At 35.8% G+C, this 24,579-nt stretch overlaps 1 protein-coding gene across 4 annotated transcripts in view; it reads right to left on the reverse strand.

Annotated features, from left to right (window-relative positions):
• LOC129236928 (sex determination protein fruitless) overlaps positions 1–24,579 on the reverse strand; it is a 139,242-nt gene that overhangs the window by 52,949 nt on the left and 61,714 nt on the right. For 3 of the 4 annotated variants that reach the window (XM_054871499.1, XM_054871428.1, XM_054871269.1), the window contains exons 3-6: positions 9,576–9,723; positions 9,282–9,482; positions 8,460–9,209; positions 5,992–6,309 (exon numbers count right to left, since the gene is read on the reverse strand). In XM_054871499.1, the coding sequence (XP_054727474.1) occupies positions 5,992–6,309; positions 8,460–9,209; positions 9,282–9,482; positions 9,576–9,701 (1,395 nt within the window). In that variant the 5' untranslated portion in view covers positions 9,702–9,723. Of the gene's footprint in view, positions 1–1,851; positions 3,177–5,991; positions 6,310–8,459; positions 9,210–9,281; positions 9,483–9,575; positions 9,724–24,579 lie in introns of those variants that run through there. The other variant, XM_054871346.1, reaches the window with a different exon arrangement.

Genomic DNA, 24,579 nt, shown 5'->3' on the forward strand with positions numbered 1-24,579 from the left:
CAAACAAAAGAGCGATCATCGATAGGGTTTTGGAATTTCCAATGATTCTCAACTGCAGCTAATGTTAATGATTAAGCACAGTTAAATATCGCTTTTAAATGCTCCAATTCTCTAGACATTTTTGTTGTGTCAAAACTCATGAATTATCCGTGAGAAAGAAATCAACTCAGCTTAGTTAGCTCAACTCTGCTAGCTTAACAGGGAATGTTATATTAACAGCGAACACCTCATTTAGAAATGATTTGGGGTTTATATGCAAAAATCAGCTGCTTGAGGGTGATAACGCCTGATATTTCAAAAATTTAACACAGCTTTAAGATTAAATTAGAGGTGCCATATCCATAACCGCATAAATCGGCTGATCGAACCAATATTATAATCGTTTAGAGGTGAGATTCCATAATGCCATAATCATAACCGTAACCGTACAGACCAGTAGAATTTTGGTTTTTTTTCTAATATATTTATGTACTAGGTTGTTCAATAAGTTTTGCGGTTCGAAAGATGGCGTTGCTACTAACCTAAATTTTGTTTGTTATGGCGGTACACTTTTCATATGAGCCTGTGAGGAGTTTCATTTCAACCTTTCAATTCATTCTTTGTTTACAAGCCATTTAGTAACGAAGTATTTTCCTCAATGGAAAAAATCATGTATCGTGCAGTGATTGAATTTTTATTATTGGAAGGTTTAAAAGTAAAGAAAATTTGTGAACGAATGTGGAAAGTGTATCCGGACTTTTCGCCATCAATTAGTACAGTAGAAAGATAGGTTACTGAATTTAAACGTGGTCGTACAAGCCTTGAAGACGATCCACATCAATGACGTCCAAAAACAGCAATAGCACCAGAAATCATGGAGCAAATAACATATTGTTCAATCGTGGAGTGACTGAAAGAGATTTAGTAGAAGAACTAATCATCTCATTGGGCAGTGTAAGCAATATTTTAACTGAAGTGTTGAGTTTTAGAATACCGGGTGCCGCATTCGCTAACAATGGAACAAAAACATTTTCGAATGCGACTTTCTCAGCAACATTTAGAGCGTTTTCGAAAGGATAAAATGGATTTGGTGTGTCGATTTATCACTATGGAAGAGACTTGGGTCCATCACTATGCTCTTAAATCAAAACAAGAGGCTAAAGTATAGTGAGAAATGGACCAGTAAGGTTTTAGCATCAGTTTTTTTTTGGTGGGATGCGAAAGGAAACTTTTTTTGTGGATTACTTGCAAAGTGGTAAAATAATAAATTCTCAATATTATTGTAACCTTTTAGACCAGTTGAAGGAAGAAATTCGTGAAAAAAGCCCCAGTTTGCAAAAGAAAAATTTTTCTTTTTCTTAAATTGAAATCTCGTTCAAACAAATGTATTGATATTCAGGAAGACTATACTGAATGAATAAATAATCCATAAAATTGTGTTTTTCTTATCGAACCGCAAAACTTATTGAATACCCTAGTATGAATATTTTTTTCGTAATGCTATCACTCAAAACAAAAAAAACATCACAAATCATCCTTGTCATTTACACGTTATTGAAGCGAACCTGCAAAATTTCTTAACCTAACTTTTTCATCAGTCAAAATTGCTGAGACGAAAACAACGCCAGATTAAAGTTAATTGTAGTTTGTTCAAAATGTTTGCTTCAAGTTTGTTAAAAATGTTTTTACAACTCTTTGTGAGTTCACAAATGTCGGGATGATAAAATAAATTTCGTATAGTAATTTTATGATTCTTTTTACTTGGCCCCTTACTAGTTCCTGAAGTAATTTTTCGTATACTTATGCCTACTGTCACATTTATCACAAATTGTTATTTTTCATTTTATTCATTTATTTAAATAAACTGTCTGCTTTCGGTGTTCAACTTGACAAAGAAAATGCTTCAAACTTATCAACTATTTTGTGCTTGCTCGCTAGGTATGCACATATGTATGTATATGGAACAAATGAATCACTATAAAATAGTAGTAGGAGAACAAAATTTTTCAAATTTCGTAAATCAATGAATAATTTTAAATTACTATTAATACAAAAATAACCACGCAGTTAGAGATCTTATAAAGTAGTTTTTCTGTTTCTTTTATTTTAGGCCCGCCTTCTCTTGGGTAAGCGCGAATTTCGCAATTCTGCTATCGCGCGTATAATTTCTGTAAGCATCCACCAGTGATGCTCACTCACGCGCTATCCTCTCCCACATTGATAGTGATCACTTCAGGTGTGTTGTTGCGTTTTGTCATTGTCTCACGTAAAATGGCGCCAAGTTCGTTATCCATTGCCATGCTACTGCGTTTACCACCACTCTGAGCAACTCTTGCACTCTCCGAACCACCACCATCGTCTTTGCTGCTCGGCTGCAATTTATCCACCTCCAGCAGTTCGCGTTCATAGCACAAACGATGCGATTTACATTTATTGTGATGATTGACAATCTCCAGCCGAAAGTTGGAGTTGCCTTCCACAAAAGAGGTGCGTATATCCGGTATATCATTTGACCATTTCCGGCAGAATTTGCAAAACATTGTATTGGCGATCTCATCGTATTGCAGCCATTCAAATTGAAATAGCCAATTGGAACGAAAGCGACCACTTTTGCGCAAAGTACCTCCGCTTGTGGTGTTGCCACTGCTGCCAGCTTGTGCGCTAACGGTTGCAGCACTAAATTGCTTAGTGGTTGAGATGATGTCGTATGCATTGTATTTGGCGGTGTTCGCGTCTGCAGGCGTTAGCGGGCGTTGGAAGTTTTCGGTAGCAGAGAGTAGATATTGTTGTTGCTGCTGCAGTAGTCGCTGAATGGTCGCAGTCGCTGTGGCGGTGGTCTGTGCGAGCTCGAGATCGGCACTGAGTCGGTGTGTAGGCTGGGAGGAGAGTTGTGTTTGGTTTTGCGATGCATACCAACTCTCTTCGCGTCGCTGTTTTTGGTTTTGCTGTAATTTTTCGCGCTGTGGTTGTTGTTGGTGTTGCTGCAGATTCTTTAGCTGCGCTTTGACGGCCTGCTGCAGCAGCAGATTTTGTTGTTGTTCACGCTGACCTTGCTGCTGTAGGAACTCAAATTGTTGGCAGGCCTGCTGCAGTTGCTGTTGTGCCGGTGTCACTTTAGACGCTGACGCTGACGACGATGACGAAGACACACGACGCTGGCGCTCAGGTGACTTGCCGTACTTTGGCGTGCGTTTATTCTGTTGCGAATGCGCAAAAGTCGCAAAGATTTTGCGTTTTTTTTCGATTTCGAGAGTATTTCGTGTTCGATATAGCCGAGTGGTAGTTGTGGTGTCGAAATAAGTTTCGAGAAAATTAAAGATAAAAGGAAACAAACAAAAAATGTAAAAAAAAAATAAAAGCAACAAGAACAACTTAAGAAAAGTGGTGAGCATTGGGAAAGTGGAAGGATTTTGTGTTTATATTTGTATTTAAGTGTGTTGCGTGGAGGGGAAGGTAGTATGTGGGTGTTTTAGTTTTTCAGTGTAAGAAACCAAACAAATCAATGCTTTGAGAGTAGACAATGAAACATATAAATATGTATGTACGAAAGGAGTAGGAGGGGAGCATATTAGGCAGGTGGACAAGTTAGACGGTTAGCAGATAAGTGAGTGCGGCATTTACCAAAGCAAAGTTGTTCAGATTTTTTCTTTTTCTCGGCCGATGCATATCTATGTTGCATTGCAAGTATCTAAAAGGGTTAGCGTTTATATTTCTATTAAATAATCAAATAAACAGTAAATTGCATTTTCGTTTTGCTTTTTTATTTGCTGTAGTTTTTTTTAATAAAGCGACAAAACAAAACCTTCATCTTTACAAATTTGGGGGATTTTCCACATTTTCTTAAGCTGCGCTGCATAATGTTGCCACACACACAGCATCTTTAGGCGTAGTTTGAAACATTTTCTTTTTATTTAATTTTTTGTTGAACACCATTAAATTATATTTTTTTACATGTTTTTTATTTTATTTTATTTTTGCCTGCACATATGAATTTTGGGGCTCAGCGCTTAATATTTAAACAATAAAAGAGAATTTCGATTTTCTAATACAAGTATGTACGTACATATGTAGTATATACCGGAATTGGAACCATCGTACCGGTCCAAAGAAAAAACCTTAACAATCGATAGTGCTTACGAATATGTTTGTACTTATGTAAATCAAAATTGGACCTAAGACCTAAATACTGCCTATTTGTATGTATATGTATAAAGAAATATGCTAATTTAAACACTGTGTATATATGCATGTATGTACATAAAGACCAGAAAAAATGTTTATAAACATGTTGATAGATCTAACGAATACATACAAGGTGGCTCAAAATTAATTACACAAATTTGTTTTTGCCGATTACCATGGGATTCTTTAACCTGATGCTGGAAAAGATCGACTGCTCAGGCACAATTTTTTATAAGAACGTACACTTGCTGCCGTATGCCGCTGATAATGAAGCGAATGGGCTTGGTGGTGAACGAGGACAAAACGAAGTACCTCCTGTCATCAAACAAACAGTCGGCGCATTCGAGGTTGTAAAAACTTCGTTTACTTAGGAAGCAGCATTAACACCGATAACAATGTCAGCCTTGAAATCCAACGAAGAATTTCTATAGCCAACAAATACTGCTTTGGACTAAGTAGGCAATTGAGTAGACGAACAAAACGAACACTTTATAAGTCTCACGATGACAACATTCGATCAAGCGTCCCTTGAAGTGTGAGAGAAAGATTCTGCGCAAGATTTTTGGACACGTTGGTGGCGGCGAGTATCGTTGGCTGGGTCATGTCGTTCGAATGGATACAAACGCTCCGGCTCTGAAAGTATTCGATGCGGTACCAGCTGGTCGTAGCAGAGGAAGAGAAAGACCGCTTCTGCGTTGGAAAGATCAGATGAAGAAAGACTCGTCTTCACTTGGTGCTTTCAACTTTGTTAGACTCAGAAAAAATCGCTTAAACGGGTTTAGCGCCAATAAAGCGCCAAACTTCATTTTGAAAAAAGTTTTCAATAAATAAAAACAAAAAAAAAATTGAATGATGGGAATCTTTATTTTGACCATCAAGCGCGTTCTACGTGAAATGGCTGCCAAAATCGATACCAATTACATTGTCGTAAAATTTGCTTGAAATTTCGTATGTATCTCACGAAAAAGGGGTATTCAGTTCATGCCGTGAAAACACCCCGCAACGTGCCAGCAACATTTTTTCACACCTATACAAAATGCATATGGCATTTAAAATGGAGCGAAAACCGACAGTCCGTTTGCGAGTGAAGTGCCTGAGTTCAAATACTCCAAAGAAATGGCATTTTTAAGCGAGTCGTCTTCCCAAAGAGTTTAAACAAATTTTCTTTATATTTTTTTGTGTCAAATCTTCTTAATTTTTTTTCTTTAAAAATACTTTTCTTTCCAAAACTTGCCAATTGCTTCTGGGGCGACGACACTCATAAATTTGACGTTTCTTCTCATTTGACAATCAATGTTGCTAGCAACATCTCACGGCAAGCCAAATGCATGTTGCTGGCGAAATTTCGTGGCTGTGAAGTTGGTACTAACCTTTACGCCCTCCATTGCTTGTCTGTTTGTATACTGGAGCTGTCTAGCCCACAAGTCCACAAATATAACGCACGACGTCATTTGCCAAAATTATAAATCTTCTGATAGGATGATTAATTTTGTGCCACCTTGTATATACATATGTGCATAATTTCGATCAATAAAGAAAATTTGTCACAAAATATACTCTGACTTTTTCTATTTGTAAAAAGTTCGATTTTTGTCTAAATAGAGTGTATGTCGAGCCTTTACGATCTCTAACCCGCCCTTAAATAACCTGGAAAATACTGACTCTAAGAATATCTGCTTTTTCCAAATACTCCGGAAATCAACATGTTTATAAACACTTAACTTAACACTTATAACACAGAACACAAGAAAATAACACTGTCTCTCTTTTTTATCCTTTGAGTCTATTGAAAATTCTAAAATTTTTTTTTAACTAAATTTCATCACTTACCGGCAAGTATTCAGTTGGCAAAGGTACATGGGTCTCACGTTGTTGTTGTTGCAGCTGTTGCTGCTGTTGGTGTTGTTGTTGTGCTTCAATTAATTCTTGTTTAATACTAAGCGCTTGACTGAGACCAATACTACTGGGAATCGCACTAACACTGCCGCTACCCACGCCACCCAGAACGCCACCACTGCTGCTCAATTGACTGGCGGAAAGTGGTGAATCGCGTCGATCGCCAACACCTGTGATGATCGCGTCCTCCGATTCGGACGTGCTGCCGGTTTTTGGCACGGGACTCGATTTGAAATTGCTGCGTGAGGATGCCTGAAAATTGTGAAGGGTGATTATATTTTCGTGGTTTCGAAGTGAAAATATTTATCGAACAGTAACTAAAAGGAGGGATAATAAAAATTTTGCCAAAATAAAGTGGCGGAAGTAAAAAAATATAAATTGATTTAATTAGAAAGAAAAAAAATATTTAAGTTTAATTATTTAATTAAATATATATTTTTTTATTTTAAGATAATTTTTTAACTTTTTTTAGCCCAGTATTGCATAAAAACTAGCTAAAAAAATTTGTTGCCCGCGAAAGATAAATTAGTTGGACATTTCTTTTTTTCCATTTTTTAATTAAAATTTTTTTTTAATTTTTGGCCAGTATTGCATAAAAAATACCAAAAAAAAAAATTGTTTTGTCCGCGAAAGATAAATTAATTTCATATGAAGCTATTTTTTAATTAATTATTTTCTTTATTTAATTTTTTTTTTCGCCAGTATTGCATAAAAATAATTTAGAAAAATGGTTTGCCCGCGAAAGAAAAATTGGTTTGATATTTTTATTAAGTAGGCCGAAATCGCTTAGGTGGTCAAAGAGTCATGTGAGAAGAGAAATATGACCTCAATATGACCCCAATTAGTTGCTCAGAATTATATGCATAGTTTTATGGCATCGGTCCCCAAAGTTGAAGTTACTAAAATCTTAAAAAAAAGGGAATGTGCATTCCTAATGTGCCCCAGAATATTATTGCAACTCTGGAAGGAAATATTAAGCAAGAAGCCTTTTGTTTATTTTGTTACTAGGGCAGATTTGTAGAAAGAAGGGACTAGACGACTAAAAAATGATAAGAGGCATTTGTGGATCGATCAAGGGCATGAGTTTGGAATTGAGACTCCTTCTAGCTCGTATTCTTTTGTTTGTTGTAGAAAGACGATGATAAGTGGGTCGGTCAAGGACATCAGTATTGAAAATCTTTCTAGCGCGTAATTTTACGAAATATTTGCACTAATTTGGTATTTGCAAAGGTTGGAAATGTTTAAGACGCTCTTATTTGTTGACTAAATTCAGTCATTTCTAACTTACAAGTAGCGGTTGTGATTGGAAATTCGATCAATAACAAATGGGAATTGTTATTAGCTGTTTTTATTAACCCTTAACGGTCGAAAGGCCCCGCTATGGGGACATGAAAAGAATTCAGTTTTCATTTAATTTATTTATCATCGCTGTTGTTTTCTTTAACAAATATTGCAACTTTGTACATCACTAGTTTGTTGATCATATAAAATTACAAATCAGGTAAATATAATATATTGAATTCATATCTAAATAAATCAGTTTAAATGTTTAGTTTAAGTTTTCATCCTTATAAACGTTTTAGAATTTCACCTAATCTACCGTCGTCTTATGGGCGAGTATTACAAAAATAAAGCTCTCGGTCGTTAAGGGTGAAATTTCAGTTTTGTCTCTTCCTTCTTATCTTTATCTATATTCCTCTCTCTATACAATCTTTGCCTCTGTTTCTATTCTGTTTTTTACCCTTATCTCATTGGGCTCATCTCTATCCACACACTTATCCTTATCCTTATCTTTATCTTTATCTTTATCTTTATTTTTATATTTACCTTTATCTTTATCTTTATATTTATCTTTTTTATTTATCTTTATCTTTATATTTATCTTTATCTTTATATTTATCTTTATATTTATCTTTATCTTTATCTTTATCCTTACCTGTATCCATAACTTCATTTTTACTCTTTTCCTTATCTGAATATTCACCTTCACCTTTGTTGAGTATTTAAATTTACCTTCACTTTTGTCTCTATCTTTAGGTATCTTTATTATTTTTATTTTCATCTTTGCTTTATCCTTTTCTTCATCTAAATATTCGCCTTTACCTTCATGCTTGTATTAAAATCTTATTCTTAACCCGCTGCTTAGCTTAACAACTTCCTTTAATTCGGTAGCAATAATAAAGCATACATTTAGGAGTCCTATGCACATGATTTTGAATTTCCCTTAGGATCATTTCATTTCGCTTAGCCACAAAGAGGACATAAAGAAAAGATACCTGCCTATTAACTATTTCACCTTGCCTATTTTTAAAATTATCGAGTTGATTGTAAAAATTAATCAAATACAGACCCTAAAGCACTCAAATGTTCGAAAGAAAGAAGCTATTGCTCAACCAACTCACCTGAGAATCCTGAGTATAGTGCCTGTCCTGTACATTTGCGTTATGTGTCGAGGTCAACGAATTATCACAGTTGGATGAGTTCTTACGTCTTCGCTTATTACTACCTATATGATCCACCGGCGTGGTGGACAACTCTCTATCACGATCTCTGTTATCCTTGTTACTATAGTCTAGCTGCATGAGTTCATCACGACTGTCGGCGCGATCGCGACCAATGCTGCTGCTGCGCCCTCCACTGCTGCCTCCATTTCCCGCACCACCACCACCGCCACCACGCTCACTATTCGCATCACTATTGCGACTATTTAACACTCCACCACCAACGGTACTACCGCTACCGGTGCAGCCTGTATTCGTCGAACCGCCTAGCGCATCAGCGCTGGCGCTACGTGTAGCCACAGCCGCCACTGCAGCAGCCATTGCGGCCGCTGTAATCGGTGAGCGTTCGCCTAAACCCAAAGCTACTGCGGCGGATTGTAAACTGGCACTCACACTACCCACACTGGCAGTAGCAGCTGCGGCGGCATTTCGGTCCGGAAGACTGCTGCTGCGATGTGCATGCAAATCATCGCGTAGATCGCGTTCGGTGGCACGACCACGTAGCTGTTGATCACGTTCGCGTGTCTCACATTCGCCGATGCCGCCGAGACCGCCACTACTGTAGGGTGTGCGGCCGGTGGGCGAGGATATGGGCGAGTCGCGATGCTCCGTACGATAATTGAGGTTGTTGTTGTCCGTGAGACCACGAACCTGAAAAAGTTTAGTGGTGGATGAGTGTTAGTGATATATATTTTTAGAAAATATGTAAAATATTTTGCTTACCTGTAGACTCTCGGCTGTTTTGAGGAACATCGGCAGCGAACTCTGTCCGACGTTGACTTCGCCTTTGTACATGAAGTCGAGCAGGGAGCGCATTTCTGAGTATCTGACATCTTTCAAATAGATGATGGGATGTGGATGGCGGTTTTGCAGGAAAATTGTTTCGAAATAGGGGCTGCATGCTGATAGAATTGTTTGATGCGCCTATTCATATGCAATGATTATTAGTGTGTGTGAGTGTGTTTGTGAGTAGGCAAATGTATGTATTTTACTTAAATCAAATTTATGTTAAATTACCTTGACTGTTTCACCGTCGCATGCCAGCGTCACATCGCAGAGTGCCTCCCGTTGCAGCAACGATGTTAGCACACCAGTTAGATTTGTCGGATGATTGTTCCAGCGTAGACAGAATTGCTGGTCCATAGCTCCTTGATCAGTGTTGTATCTGGGGAAATAGAGAAAAAATGTTAAAGTTTTTATATATAAAAAAATGTATTACAATTAAATAAAACTTAGATTTATGAGCAATTGGAATGGGATCTCAAATTGTATTCTTAAAAATAAAATGAGGATAGTCATATTATTGATATTAAATTGATATTTCGCCAAAGATAGTTTTTCTCACTAAAATTTAACTTGTTGGATTGAAATGCAGAGCGGAGAAATATTGTCGCTTATAAATACCGCTTATTAAATATAAATACTATAAAATATAACCAAATCACATAGAAAAATGAAAGCGATTTTAAACGCTTATGAAATGTATCGAAAGTCTTTTGTAAATCGATAAAGATTATATAGAGGGGAAATGCCATTTAACTGATTGTTCCACGTGCAGATAGTAATTTTGAGTAATAATTTGACCTTCAAAGAACCACAGCGAAAGTGTCACATTCGACCGGGTTACGAATTTTTTTGATACTGCCACACGGGCAAGAATTATCTCCTACGTTTTCTCGGCTATCTTGCAAATGCTTAAACTACTCACAATTACATATGTTCACGCGATAAACATTCAATGTCCTACATATGTTCCAATAGATTATTAGATTCAGTAGCGGGTTTTCCAAGTATTAAGTGAAATTTCACAACAATTTATTGCTTTATGAAAAAAAGCAACAACAACACACACTAGCATGCGACAGATAATGACTCACGCTAAACTCACGCTAACAAGCGTATCCATTACGACAATCAAATGATAAATAAACCATGATGCCTTGCGCGCATGCAGGAATATTCAGGATTCGAAATATACGGCATAAAGTAGGTGCACGGAAAGTTCCGAGTGCTATGTTGTAAACTATACAAATTTGGCAAAACCAATATAACAGCTTGTGACCGAACAAAACGAACGCGTTGGAGCCGAACATTGAAGGGGAAAATGGTCACGGTGACAGGAAATATACGAGAAAATGATTTACCACCACGAAAACCCTCGGCTACATGTTACTGAGATCGTTGAAAGGGGAAGTCTTACCCCAGTATTAGTCTTTTCGATATCCATCTGTTGCAATCGATGACGCACATGGCCTAACTAGACAGGACTTCCGTGTTTACGAAGAGTAGATCGTGGATCGCCTCAAAAAATAAGGAATTCGTTAGACGCGACAACCGCCTTTTAACAAAAAGGAATGTGCCTAGCGATGGGCTGTACAAAATATCAAATTTTGAAAAAGCATTTTTCCCTCAGTATACCTAATAAAATTGCAAACTAGCACAATTGCTACTTTGTAAATAACACAAACAAAAAAAAAAAAACTTTTATGTTTTTCTACACTGTATACTTTTTACATGAAGCATGGACCCTACCAAACAGCTATGTAACATTGAACAGGAAGTTCCAGTGACCCTGACCTTTCCGCTCAAAGTGTCACGCGTAATAATTTCTATCTGTCCATTGTCACAAGTGTAATAATAAAAAGAAACAATTAATAGATATACATACATACACATACAGATGTATATAGATACAAATGATGATAGGAAACAAAGTAGAAACAAAACAAAAGTCATGCGATTTTTTTTATCTACACATCCAGTGAATGTGCGAAAAAACATTGTTTTCGCGAAATAAATATAATGAAACCAACAAAAGATAATATGTAAATATGTATGTACAATATTTGTCCAAGAGCATGGACAAACATCATGTGTATGTGCGAGTATGTGTGACATATTAATAAATTCGCACGAGCACGAGCGGCTGAGTATGAGGTAATAAGTTATTCTAACAACAAACAATAATACTGTAATAAATAAAAAACTGTGAGAAGCAAACTCATTCGTCTATGGTTGGCAATGCCAAAGCAAAGACAAAACAATCAATGTAGCGACAACAAACACTAGTACAACAAAATAACAGCAATTATTAATTCAATAATTACTTCATTCGCCGGCAATCCCGACGTCAATAGACATTGGTCGATCGATCGGCAAACGAAACGAAACGAAAGCGAAAGTCAATTGGAATGTTTGTGTAGTCGTATGAATGTGAATTTATTCGGTATGTAGTTGAGTAGCAACTGGAAAGTGAATGTGAAAACGCAGATGACAATTGAATTATTACTAAGGAATAAAAGTAAAACAAAAAACAAAAACAAAAAAAAACAAAAAAAACAAAAAAAAAACAAAAACGAAACTTGCAATAGAATTAACAGAGTTGGGAGTGACGGGGAAAGAACGCAAATGTGGCGCAAACTAATGCATAAGTGAATATGTATGAATGTGTGCACATTTGTATTTGTTTTGGGTTACGTTGAAAAGTGTTTGCAGAAAACTATAGATATTTATACTCATATACAGTGGAAACTCTTAAACCGCAACTATCTAATGAAAGCAAACGCTTCGTAGAGAGAGCAACTTGTTGGATGCGTTAACCGACCTGTTAAAATTTCTAATCTTGTAAAGAGAAAACAAAAGCAATTTAATGAATTTTGCGAGGCTTCGCGATGCTTTGTCGCTGGTTCAGAGTTAAAAAATAACAAGATAGTTAAAAATTATTTCGCAAAATAAAAACCCTACCTACCCTAAACAGCTACCTCGAACCAATTATGAAAAATGTTATTTGTACTGATTCCATTTTAAATGAAATATGTAAATTTTTATTCTATTTTGCATATAAAAAACTCCTCCTCCTCACAATAAAAGGTGATTGCACTTAATAAGTGACGTTTTTAAATCCATCCGAAAATGCAACTTTACGCTATTTGCAATCACCCCTGAAATAATTTGAGAGATTCAACTGTATGTCCATATGTATAAACGTATGGGTGTAAGAAGTATTTTTGCCTATTTCTGAGTGTAGTCTTGGGGTTTGCTGATTAACAATTAAAAATTAACATGGTTATGTATGTATGTATGTATGCAAGTCGTAATTTTTGTACGTTGAAGGGAAAAATGATGAATTAGAAATTTAAAAAAATTACACATTCTAATTTTTTAAGTAGATAATTTTGTAACTTTTAATATGTAAATCGTAATATGTAATGTAATATGTAAATACATTGCGCTCATCAGAGAGTGCGTGCCGTCACATTGGTGTAGTTGCATGAGAGAGATGTGAAAGTGCCACCAAGAATGCAAGAAAAAGGAATTACACAAACATCACACGAATAAATTGCACAAGTTAGCCGTCATACACAGCCTTTCTGAAAGCAAAGTAGCGGTACCACGATCGGCCCAACCTTATTATTCTCTCTCTCGTGGGATTCATCATAAACTATGAGAAAGCGAATTTTCTACCAGTGCATATTTCATCGGGAGAGTATATTTCAATAGAAGATTTCTAGTGATTAAACTAAAAATTGGGGAGCCATTATTACGAAAAATCATAGAAACCTAACCCAAAGCTAAGAATTATTAAAAAAAATAATTACAATGCAGCGGCGATTGGCGCAAGACCGGCGTAGCGACCAAGACCGAAAATCGGTTGTAGTGGTCAACAAAGTAAGTAAGTAATAATAAACCCATTGATCTGACTGACACTTACATACATCCCTAAGGTCATCAGTATCATTCAAGAACGATGAGCCAAAGTATCTAAGCCTAGTTGCCTACCACGCAGGGCAGTGACAGAGATGAAAACTTGAACTAAACTTTTTTATTTATTTAACGTAAGAATTTAGAGCGCCACCAGCTAATTTTTCATGAAATTTATTCATAGTAAAATATTATATAATTGGTTTTAAAGAAAGAAATGAGAAGTTAAGGAAAAAAGTTTGAACTAAATCTCGGCAGGGTGACCAGCTGCAACACAGCATTTATTTCAAAAAAAAAGTACAATTTTCGAAAAAATTTTGAATACATTTTGATAGGATTGCGAATAACTTTCTCTTTTTTCTAATAAAAATTTATAAAAATGGATTAGAAAAAATTATAATTTGCCGAAAAAAGCTAGAACTAAATTTTACACTGTTTGGCACCCGATTTCTAACAGAAAAACTGAATTTTAAATTAAAGTAAAATTTTACTTTACATATGTATATTGATATATTCAAATCACGTACAGAACATTTTCAAATCATTAAATACTGATTAATTAATATCTGATGGCACAGCAATTTATTTCAAAGCAGTTTCGAAGGAGTTTAGATGAGGAGAAGTGAGGCGCAGGTTGTCGAGACAAGTTTATATTAATGCCTGCGTTTTTTATTGAGTTGAGGTGCTAAAAATTGATTTTCTGAGTGCAATAGGTTGTGGGTGGGCATTACCATTCGGGGATTAGTTAGACTACCTACGAGGCCTACTGAAGCGAGTGGTACTTAATTACTTTTACATCAGCCTCTGTTTCATCACTCTCAGCCTTTTGTTTCATAAGACAGATGAGAAGGGCAGATATTACGCTGAGCTAACTACCAAATGTGAGTTCTATGACTTGGATACTCTAGCAATCGTGGAGATTTTAATGTCCACGGGGTTGATTCAAACTTGACTTTCGAGCAGGCAAAGGTAAACGCAATTTATTATATGCATACCTAATATGCAAGCTGCCTGTAGTTTTAGCAAAATAAGTATTTCATAAGACAGCTGAGAATTACAGATATGCGTGCTAGGTAAAGGAAATAATAAGCGCACAGCGTAGCTCCCTCAAACAAGAGCGAAAATCACATTTCTCCTCTTTCCACTTATTTGCTAAAGAAAAAAAATATTAAAACTAATATTGAAAAAAAAAAACGTACGAAATACGAAATATGTATATCTGTAACTTGCAATTTTTTTTTAAATTTATCTGTAATTAAGCCAAATGTTTACTACACTGTTAACTTTTGCACATTGCTATCTCTCATTAAACCACTTCACCTATGTATAAGAATTTAAGTGATTAGAAATGTTCCAAATAATAAGGAACGCGCACGTTATTACCCAAGAGCTGCTACTACAATGTTGCCATATATAAATAACTAAATTCAACAAGTAACAACACTAAATGTTATCTTAAGTGCATACAACAACTACAATAAAACAGCAGAAAAAGTACTAAACACATTAGAAATATAGCAACACAAAGCCACAATGCCAGCGTAAGTGTTGAAGTTAAATGCCAGAAAGTAAAAAAAAATAATAATTTTTGCACAGAAAAGTACGTTACAAGCGACGTGACGCGTCGCGGCCCGGATCGGCGCCGCGCGGCCTGGCGCTATCAGGCGTTATGCGCTGTCACAGAACACTTAGAAAATAATAATTAAAGCCAACGTTGACGCTTGCGTCCGCGTTTCACTCTCAGCGGCACTGCATACAACAACGTTAACTGACAATGCTCGCTTCGACGCTGACTGCGCGGCTAAGCGCGCACCTCCTTCGCAACGCCAGTTTGCGAAAAAGTTCTTTGACGTTTTGTTTGTTTTGTTATTTTTCCTTCATTCCTTCACCAGCTGCTGACTATAGTTTACTCATTTAATTTTATTCGTTATGTTGATTTTTGGTATATTTCGCTTACGCCTACATATTTGCTAGAAGAACGAAGAGAAAAAGAGCAATCGCGCGCGCACAAGCATACAACAAGAGAGCATATGTACGGCAATTGCGAGTGTTGTGTGACAGTTAGATCGGCAGGAGAGCGGCATGTGTGAATCGCAATCACGCGAAGGCAATTAACATTGTTGTTATTTTTTTATTTTTATAAATAATGCGATTACATATACATTTCGTTATTGTTGTTTTTATTAAAATTTTGTTCTTTAATTTTTTGCCCTGCTCTTTCTATTGGCTTTGATGGATTTGAGCAAGTGAGCACGTAATTTATACGAGAATCAGTAGCGCACAAAGCGCAACGTTGGAAATGCATTCATATGTACACACATACATATGTACATATGTAGGTAGGTGTATGTTTTTTGCTTATAGCGATGTAGGTGTGTGTGTGTGTGTGCCGATTTGTAATGTAAATATAATATGTGTGCGTTGCCGGTATGCGGCCGGCCGGATGGGCGGTTTGACCTCATTTTAGGGCGCGCATATGTATGTATGTATGTATGTATGTATGTATGTATGTATGTATGTATGTAAGTATGTACATATGCAAATATTCTTGATGTGATAATTTCTCAATTGCGTATATTCGTAAGCGATTTATGCATTTACAGAAGCAAGTGACTTTTAGTTCGTAGTAAAAAAATATGATTAAGAAAATATGAAAAATAATTAAAGCATGCGTACTTAAGTATGTATATGTAAACGTGTATATATTTTTTATAAAGATGCTCCCTTATAAAGAGCAAACCATTCACCAATAATCTGTGAAATCTAGTGCAAGACATTACCCCGATAACGCACTTTATGGAGGGAAATTTTTCTAAGTTTTTTCAACTATTTTTTCTACAACATATGGTTATGTAACTTATACATACAAGGTGTTGCAAATTTAATCATCCAATTTTGTTTTCGAATAACTTTTTTACCAAAAACAGAACAAATTGTTTTGAGTGATGCAAATCTTTATTTTGACCTTTACGCCCTCCATTGTTTGTCTGTTTGTATGTAGCAGCTGTCTAGTTCACAAGTGTCCCAATGTGAATGACGTACGACGCCATTTACAAAACTTATAAATCCTCTCAAGAAGTACACATATGTATATGTGTGTATGTATGTGTACCGCTTACATGAATGGTGTGCTTCATTTATTGTCAGATTTTCGCTCCGTCAAATTGATGCCAAATTTTCGTTACAAATAAACGAGAAATTATTTCGATTTTCATTCCATTCGGCAAACTTATTTCTATTCCTAAAAATTTACATAATAACCTTTCGGAAACCTATAGCAGACGACTTACTGGCCTTGCATGCACATACATATGTACATGCATACATACTTAAGCACTTGTGTTGTTTTTATTTATCTAAACGCATAAATACATATGTATATATTTATATATGTAAATATGTATAAACATAAGTCCATGCAGGAATGTGGAAAAGCTTAAGGTTCAATGAACTCAAAATCAACACAATTTGTGCGTAGGTAAAAAGAAAAAAAAAACACAACAAATTGAAAACAAATGTATTTACGCACATTACCTATGTACATACATACATACACACATACATATACATATGAACGCATGTGCGTAAATTATTTGGAAAAGTTTCGTGATAATAATAGCGAGCGCGGTGAGATGATTGTACCGTTTATGCATGAATAAGGGCAAGTAAGTAAGAAGTGAGTAAATAGAATAAGGTAAGCAAAATGTAAAGCAATAAAAAGGCGATTAGAACGTAGTCGAGTGAGTGAAAAATTAAAAAAGATAAAGCCAAAGCGTTAGACATTTTCAGTGCAGCCATTAGAAGTGTCTAATGAATGATACTGAGATAGCGCACATAACTACATAAATACTTGTATTATGTATGTATGTATGTGTGCACATATGTATGTATCTATGTATGTTTATTGAAAGATAAGCAACTGAAAGTGAAACGAAACTTTGTTGTCTCTTTTGTTTATAAATGCAATTTTGCAAACTACAGCAAGTCAGTGTGAAATCAAATAATCACGAAGTACCATAAATTTGTAACATCAACATAGTTTGTGCACTGCAATAGCTACATATATGTATGAGTATGCGTGTGCGGTTGACTGAGTGGACGCTGCTTCGTCCGATAAGAGTGATTCTCAGCAGTTGAAGGACATTTGATGTGCAATTCGCAGCGGATAGGTTAGTAAAACTATTAACAACTATATGCGTACATGAATTAAATATATGGCATATCCTTATATGTATGTATGTATGTACATATGTATGTATATTCTCAAACATTTAAAGTATCTGGTAGGCGGAGTTTTGCTTTGCGTTTTATGAGTTTATATTATTAAATAATTAAAAAAAAATTAAATAATTAAAAAAAATTAAATCATTAAAAAAAAAAATTAAATAGTTAAAAAGAAAAAATTAAATAATTAAATAATTAAAAATAATTAAGAAATTAAATAATAAAAAAATAATAATTAAATAAATACAAAAATTAATTAAATAATAAATAAATATCAAATAAATGATTAATTAATAACATAAATATAAATGATTAATTAATTAAATAAATATATATTATTAATTAATTAAAAAAAAAATAAAACAATTAAATAGTAATTAAATATCAAATAAATAAATAGAAATAATAATTAAATATCAAATAAATTATTAACTAATTATGTAGGTAAATATAAATTATTAATTAATTAAATAATAATAAACTAAACTAGGTGACAATGCCATTCAAATATAAATAGAGTCTACTCTCAACTAACGGACACCTCCCATAAGCGGACACTTTATTCAGTACATACCACAAATCCTTAAGAGAATTAAGCATTTTTTTAAATTTTTTCCCCCCGAGTGGACAACCCATAGCATTATTAACTTTTTTTTACACTTGTCTCATAAGCGAGCACCTCCCATAAGCGGACACATTTTTCTGCCCCTTAGGTGTCCGATTACGAGAGAGTACACTAGGCCGGGTCGATTTGTGGGGAGGCAAAAAAAAATCACCCATTGCTCTGTGAAAATCATATTCTAGGGATCAAAATAAGAAACTTTGCCGAAGGAACCATACCTCTAAAACGAATTCTGATGCCCCCCAATTTGGGTTGAACTTTTAGTTTCTTTTGTGGGGAGGCAAAAAAATCGCCCATTGCTCTGTGAAAATCATATTCTAGGGTTCAAAATAAGAAACTTTGCCGAAAGAACCATACCTCTAAAACGAATTCTTATGTCCCCCAATTTGGGTCGAACTTTTTAGTTTCTTTTCCATAACTCACTTAAATTAATTTTTTCATTTACATATGTTCTGACTAAATAAATTTCTCGATTGGAGCACTCTAAATGGGTCAAAGTGGGATTTTTGAAAATTTGCCCCTACCCCATATAAATTAAAAAAGGTGGCAACTACGTGCGTACAATTTTAGAGACATATGACCTAAGCCGTAAAAAATATCTTTAATTGAACACCCATATTGTGATATTTTATTTACATATTTTCTATAAAATAAAAAAAGGTGGCAACCACAAGACAATTTACATTTTATATTTCACACTTATGTATATTTTTATAAACAAACTTGTTTAGCAGCCTTCGTTTGTTACCCAAACATGTATGCATGTGTTCTGACCAATCCATACTATTAACCACTTTGACGATTCTTTACTCGTGGATTTGGGTTATGGTTCTTTTGGGAAGCTGAGTGTAGTGCCACTAGTGCCACTTCTTAATCGAGCATAACTTTTGCTTTGCTTAGTTTATAGCTGATTTATAGTATGCAGATGTAACGCTTCCCTCATCTAATAAATTTGTCTAACACCAAAGAGAAAAGTGCTCTCAAAGTGAAGGAGAGAAAAGTGCTCTGAAATCTTTTACATAGTAACCCCCACGCCTGCTAATAGCTTTGATAACGAATTCATAAAAAACCCATTGTTTGCTTATTAAAGCTGCTACTTGCATATGTACTTGTATTTAAATATTATATAAAAACATATATAAATATCATTCGATCTCTACAAGAGAAACTTAGTAGATTTTTACAACCAGTAATAGGCTGCATTACTATTACCCATATACATACATACATACATACATATGCATACATAACTGTCTATGAGTCTCTCTGCGAAATGTCAATTTTAATTCATTATCTCCAAACGTCTTATTGTAGTTGTAATCATAAGTACGCATATCATATATGCCCATAAGTATGTGTATAAGAATGGGGTGTTTCTAGCTGCACTAGAACTATCGATATCTCAGATTGACAAACTGTGTTGACATTTCTGTTCATTAAGGTTTGGCAAGTCATCATAAATCGTTTAAAGCTAGAATAACGATTCCAAATTGTGGAAATTCCAAAGTGTGGAAAAAAATCGAAAAATAAATAAATAAATAAATCTGCGCGCGAAGTTCAGGGAGGACTGGCGCGGCATCATTGGCCTTTATTTCTTTTGAAATGAGAAAGGAGCTGTCGTTACGCTGAATGGCGTGCGCTTTCAAGCTATGCTGACAACTTTTTTTTTAGGGGGGAAACCGGTTTAGATCGATCAAAAACCCGATTTTTTTTATTGCATAAATCGTTAGTATAACTACTCAAGAATATGTGGTAAAAATTTTAAAGCGAAATTCGCATTATTCCCGATTCTATGAGCACTTAAGTTACTGCCCGGCCGTTCCGCACCGTAGCGCGCGTTAGTTAGAACAACGGTTTTCTCGAAACTACTTATTTTCAACTGGTCGCAATTCTAGCTTCAAAAGTTATCGACCAATCGTTCTAAAATTTTTCGGGATTTTTCTTCATTCAATTCTGATCTATATGAACATAATTCTGGGATTATATTATTATTTAAAATATGGTTTTTTAAGCAAAATAAATGAAAAAATATGGTATAAAAAAACTACTTTGTCTTCAAGCGCCTCAAAAGCATGCAATTTCCAATATTTTTTTACCACAATTAAGTTCATATTCTTAGGAAATATGTTGTTAATAAAAACTGTTGATTTCAGAGAAAAATTACAACTTCAGTACAGTACGCTCTAACGCCACTATCTTCCGCGGAAATAGCTTCAAAAAAATTTAAAAGTGTACCTAAAAATATAAATAAAATATCCTCTAAACTTAAACTCCTGATTATTCCTTCTTTGTTCAAAAAATTCGCGAAAAACACCAAAATTTTGGGCCCCTAAACCGGTTTCCCTCCTTAATATATAATAAACAAATTTTATTTTATTTATTATTTATTTATTTTTATGTTTTATTATATTATTCATTCCAATAATATTTCTGTTTTGTACTGCTCAATCTCTTTTGTAAGTGCTCAATCTCTTAAAAATACACCCGATACATACGTTTAAAAGTAGAACATTTCTACTGATTACTATTACAAATTCCAAGAGGGAGCCTACATTCATATTTGCACGCGCAATCTATTAATTCTATTTATTATGTAAGTGCTGGCGTTTTGTGTTTGAGCACTTCGTTGTTGCTGTTGTTGTTATTTCATATTTGCACTTTGCTTGTGCGCTTGATATTGTGCGAATTGAAAAAGATATCGCGCACATTTCTCGTGCTCTCTTCACCGAAGCTACTCTACACTACTCGTTTTTGCAATTCGGTATTTGTATGCACAAAAAAATTATTTTAATACTAATTTTTGTTTTTGTGTTTTTTAATGAAAAATACTTGCAAGTGCACAAATGCGTGTGAAGCGTTTTGTTGCGCTGAGGTATTGGCACTTCACTAAAAAATTTTGGAATTTTTGATTCACAGTGTTGGGCCAACCGTCTGATTCGCCGGATATTGCGCTGTGCCACTTCTAAATATTTCCGAAGCTAAAATTTTCATTAGAAAGAAATTTTGAAGCTATGGGGCGTTTTTGCGAATCCTGAAGATGCTAGAAGAAGAAGAAGATGTCCAGCACTATGCATCTCGAACAAAAAATATTATTCGAGGAAAAAGAAATCCATTATTTTCTAGGTAGCTGGCTGTAATGATCGATATCTCGTAAAGTATCGATGAAACCATTTAAAGTTTATGCTCGTTGTCAAGGTGACATTTCACACTAAGAAAATTCATTTGCTGTTCTTTGTCTGCTCCATTTAGTTGTGAGTTACAGGGTGTTTGAAGTCAATGGAAGTCAACAAAGAGAAAATTCGATACATTTTACAGTTTTTCTTTGATAAGGGCGAAAATGCAAGCCATGCCGCTGAAATTGTGAATGGTGTTTAGGGTGTCGAGTAACTGCAAATTACGTGCAATTATGGTTTCGTCAATTCCGTTCAGGCATTTTTGATGTTAAAGCTGCACCTCTCACAGGAAGGTCCGTCGTCGAAAATGTCGATAGAATCACAAAAATGATCGAAGTGGACCGGCGCGTTAGTAGTTGTAGCATCGCCTAGGAGCTAAAGATCGACCATAAAACGGTTTTAAACCATTTGCGCAAAAATTTTACGCAAAAATTATGGATTTTTTCCCCCCAAACTAATATTTTATAGCTTCAATTCCGTTACATAAAAGCCACAATTCGTATATTAGATCAAATTAATATTGCTATTAGCGAAAGAGCGAAAAATTAAGTTCACTTGAAAGACTCTACTAATTTCTACCAGTGAATCCTAAAATATGCCCTACATATAAGCAAGTGATTGAATTTATATTTTACTTAGTAGTAAAATCTACCTGCGGTCTGCTCCTGGAAAGATGGGCATCGAGCCAACTCAGCGAGCGTTGGGCAAGTACAAAAACTTGTGAGGTCGCGAAATTCTTCTGGCCACGTGTGGTCTGGGGGCGCTCGGGCGAGCTTCTGAGGTTGACAAAATATCAGCTCTCGAATCTCGTGGGTTTTCTCACAGGTCACTATGCGCGAGGAATGGATGCTGTGAGACGTGGAATCACCTCGAGTCCTTTTTGTCCCTGCTCTGGCGGGACTAAGATCCAGACTTCTTGACTCTTACTTCTTTGCTACGGCTGCTCAAATAGCAGGCGCTGACATTAAAAATCTGATGAATTTCATCAGTAGCACAAAGCGGTTGACGCAAACGCAGCATAGTCATTGTTCGTAATCCACACACTCTAAACCTACTCTCCTAACCATCCCAGCACCACCTCTCCCCGTCCTCTCCCTGTATCCCATCGGTCTTTCGTTCAAGTGTGCTCATTCCTTGGGCAACCATACCAACCTAACCTAACCTAGTAATAAAATCGTGTTTTTTTATTTTTTATTTCACTTTCTATTACATCAGCAACCCATATTGCCTCGAGTACTTTTCTGCTCAGATAATGCAAACAAAAATACAACTATAGCAAAAAAAAGTGCCACATATGTGAATCAAATACTCTGATAAACTTACCTCACGTCTAACCCCCGCACCCAGTAGCCGCGACACACTGCTGCGTTAATTTGCGATCACAGCATGTGCGTTGAGCTTTTGTCGACTTTAGCGCCAATAAAAATGTATACATACATACATACAGAGTACACATGTATATACATGTACACATGTATGTTAATGTATACGCGGCAGCTCGTATTTGATGCTGCTCTCCGCGGCGTATAAGTAATTTAACAATTTACGCAAATGCCGGAGAAGAAGAAGTAATCTGTATCTGTAAAGCAGACACGTGCTACTGCACACACACCGCGCCCACAGAGAATTAATATGTATATGCATGCATGCATGTGTGTGTGTGCGTATGTGAACTTGTTTGTTTGTAGGCATGTAAGCATTCTATATTGGCCTGACGGCAGTCATGTGCGGGCCGCGGTGCCCAAAGCTGCTGAACAAACAAACAAAGAAAGTGAAAATGAATTATCAAGTGAAACTAAATAAAAAAATGCTAACAAAACTTACACACACACACATGCCCGCACATTAGCACACCAGTTCGCATGCATATTCACATATATATATGTATGTACATAGATCGGTCCACAATATAAATAAAAAGCGTGTATGCAATAAATATTCGCTAAGCACAATTCTATTACGAAGTTTGAAGCAGTAAATATTGCTTTTGCAGAAACAAATAAAAATGCGCAAAATATTAACACAAAAGCAAATTATTTATTCTTAACATTTTTTTTTATTTGTATTTTTTGATTTTGCGCACAATGCCGCTACAGCGTCACAAAAGCAAGGCCCACCGCTGCCCGCTAACTGCAGCCACAACAGTTCATTCTCGATTTCGCAATTCAATGGCGCTGACGTAGTAGCCGATTGCAAATGCGATTTCTCATATTCACTTTCAATTGTCTAAGCAGAGGTATTGCGGCGGTGCGAGTGCAAAATCGAAATCGAAATCGCAAACGAAAGCGAAAGTTTATCTGCTATGTGCAAAGCGATTAGCCGGGGGTAGAGGAGGCGGCGACGGAGACGGAGATAACGTTGCAGCCGGTTGGCAAAAGTAAATAGCTTAGAACAGAACTGTCTCTCGCACGCTTGATAGCATTTGCACAGCTGCAGCGCGCCAATTGACGTTGCTGCTATCACAATTTGTTGTTGCCCCTGTTACTGGTTGAGTAAATATTTTGCATTCAATGCATTCGAAACAAATTAACTATCAATAAGATAAATTGCATTGGATGAGGAGATAATGTGAGGTGGGTGCAAAAAAAAAAAGTGGACGCCAGAATTTCATACTAAAAATATATTGAAACATTTACTTTACATTTAAAACAGCACTTATTTTCACGACAAATCGCACACATTTTTTTGTCTGAATTTTAAAGAAAAATTAAGAAAAGGTGCCATCCATATTAATGATTTCAGCTCGGCAGTTCCAAGTGAATTTAAAATTTGAAGAATTAGCGAAGAATATGTGACGAAGAGGAACCCGCAAGGGAGCAGAGGTCGCGGTCGGCCAAAGATGTAAAAAAAGGTGTAGAATATTATTTCCTGTGCGCTGATAGCAATCTACTATGAGTTACCATGCGACCTGAGCTTTGGAATATAAGCTACGATGAAATTCTTCGAATAGAGATGGCTGAGGATGTGCATCTATAAGTATTTAGTTGGAAATGGAGACGACATTGCAGCTGAAACAACTGTTGAAAACAAAAGGAAGTTAAATCAGGTGATAATCCGAGTACAGACATGGCTAGACGACCACGGATTAAAATTTCACACAGTCAAAAAAAAACCTACCTAATGCTTCTAACCGCGGCCGCCGTAGCCGAATGGGTTGGTGCGTGATCACCATTCGGAATTCACTGAGAGGTCGTTGGTTCGAATCTCGGTGAAAGCAAAAATTAATAAAAATATTTTTCTAATAGCGGTCGCCCCTCGGCAGGCAATGGCAAACCTCCGAGTGTATTTCTGCCATGAAAAA

This window comes from Anastrepha obliqua, chromosome 1 (genome assembly GCF_027943255.1).
Source record: "Anastrepha obliqua isolate idAnaObli1 chromosome 1, idAnaObli1_1.0, whole genome shotgun sequence".
Taxonomy (NCBI): domain Eukaryota; kingdom Metazoa; phylum Arthropoda; class Insecta; order Diptera; family Tephritidae; genus Anastrepha; species Anastrepha obliqua.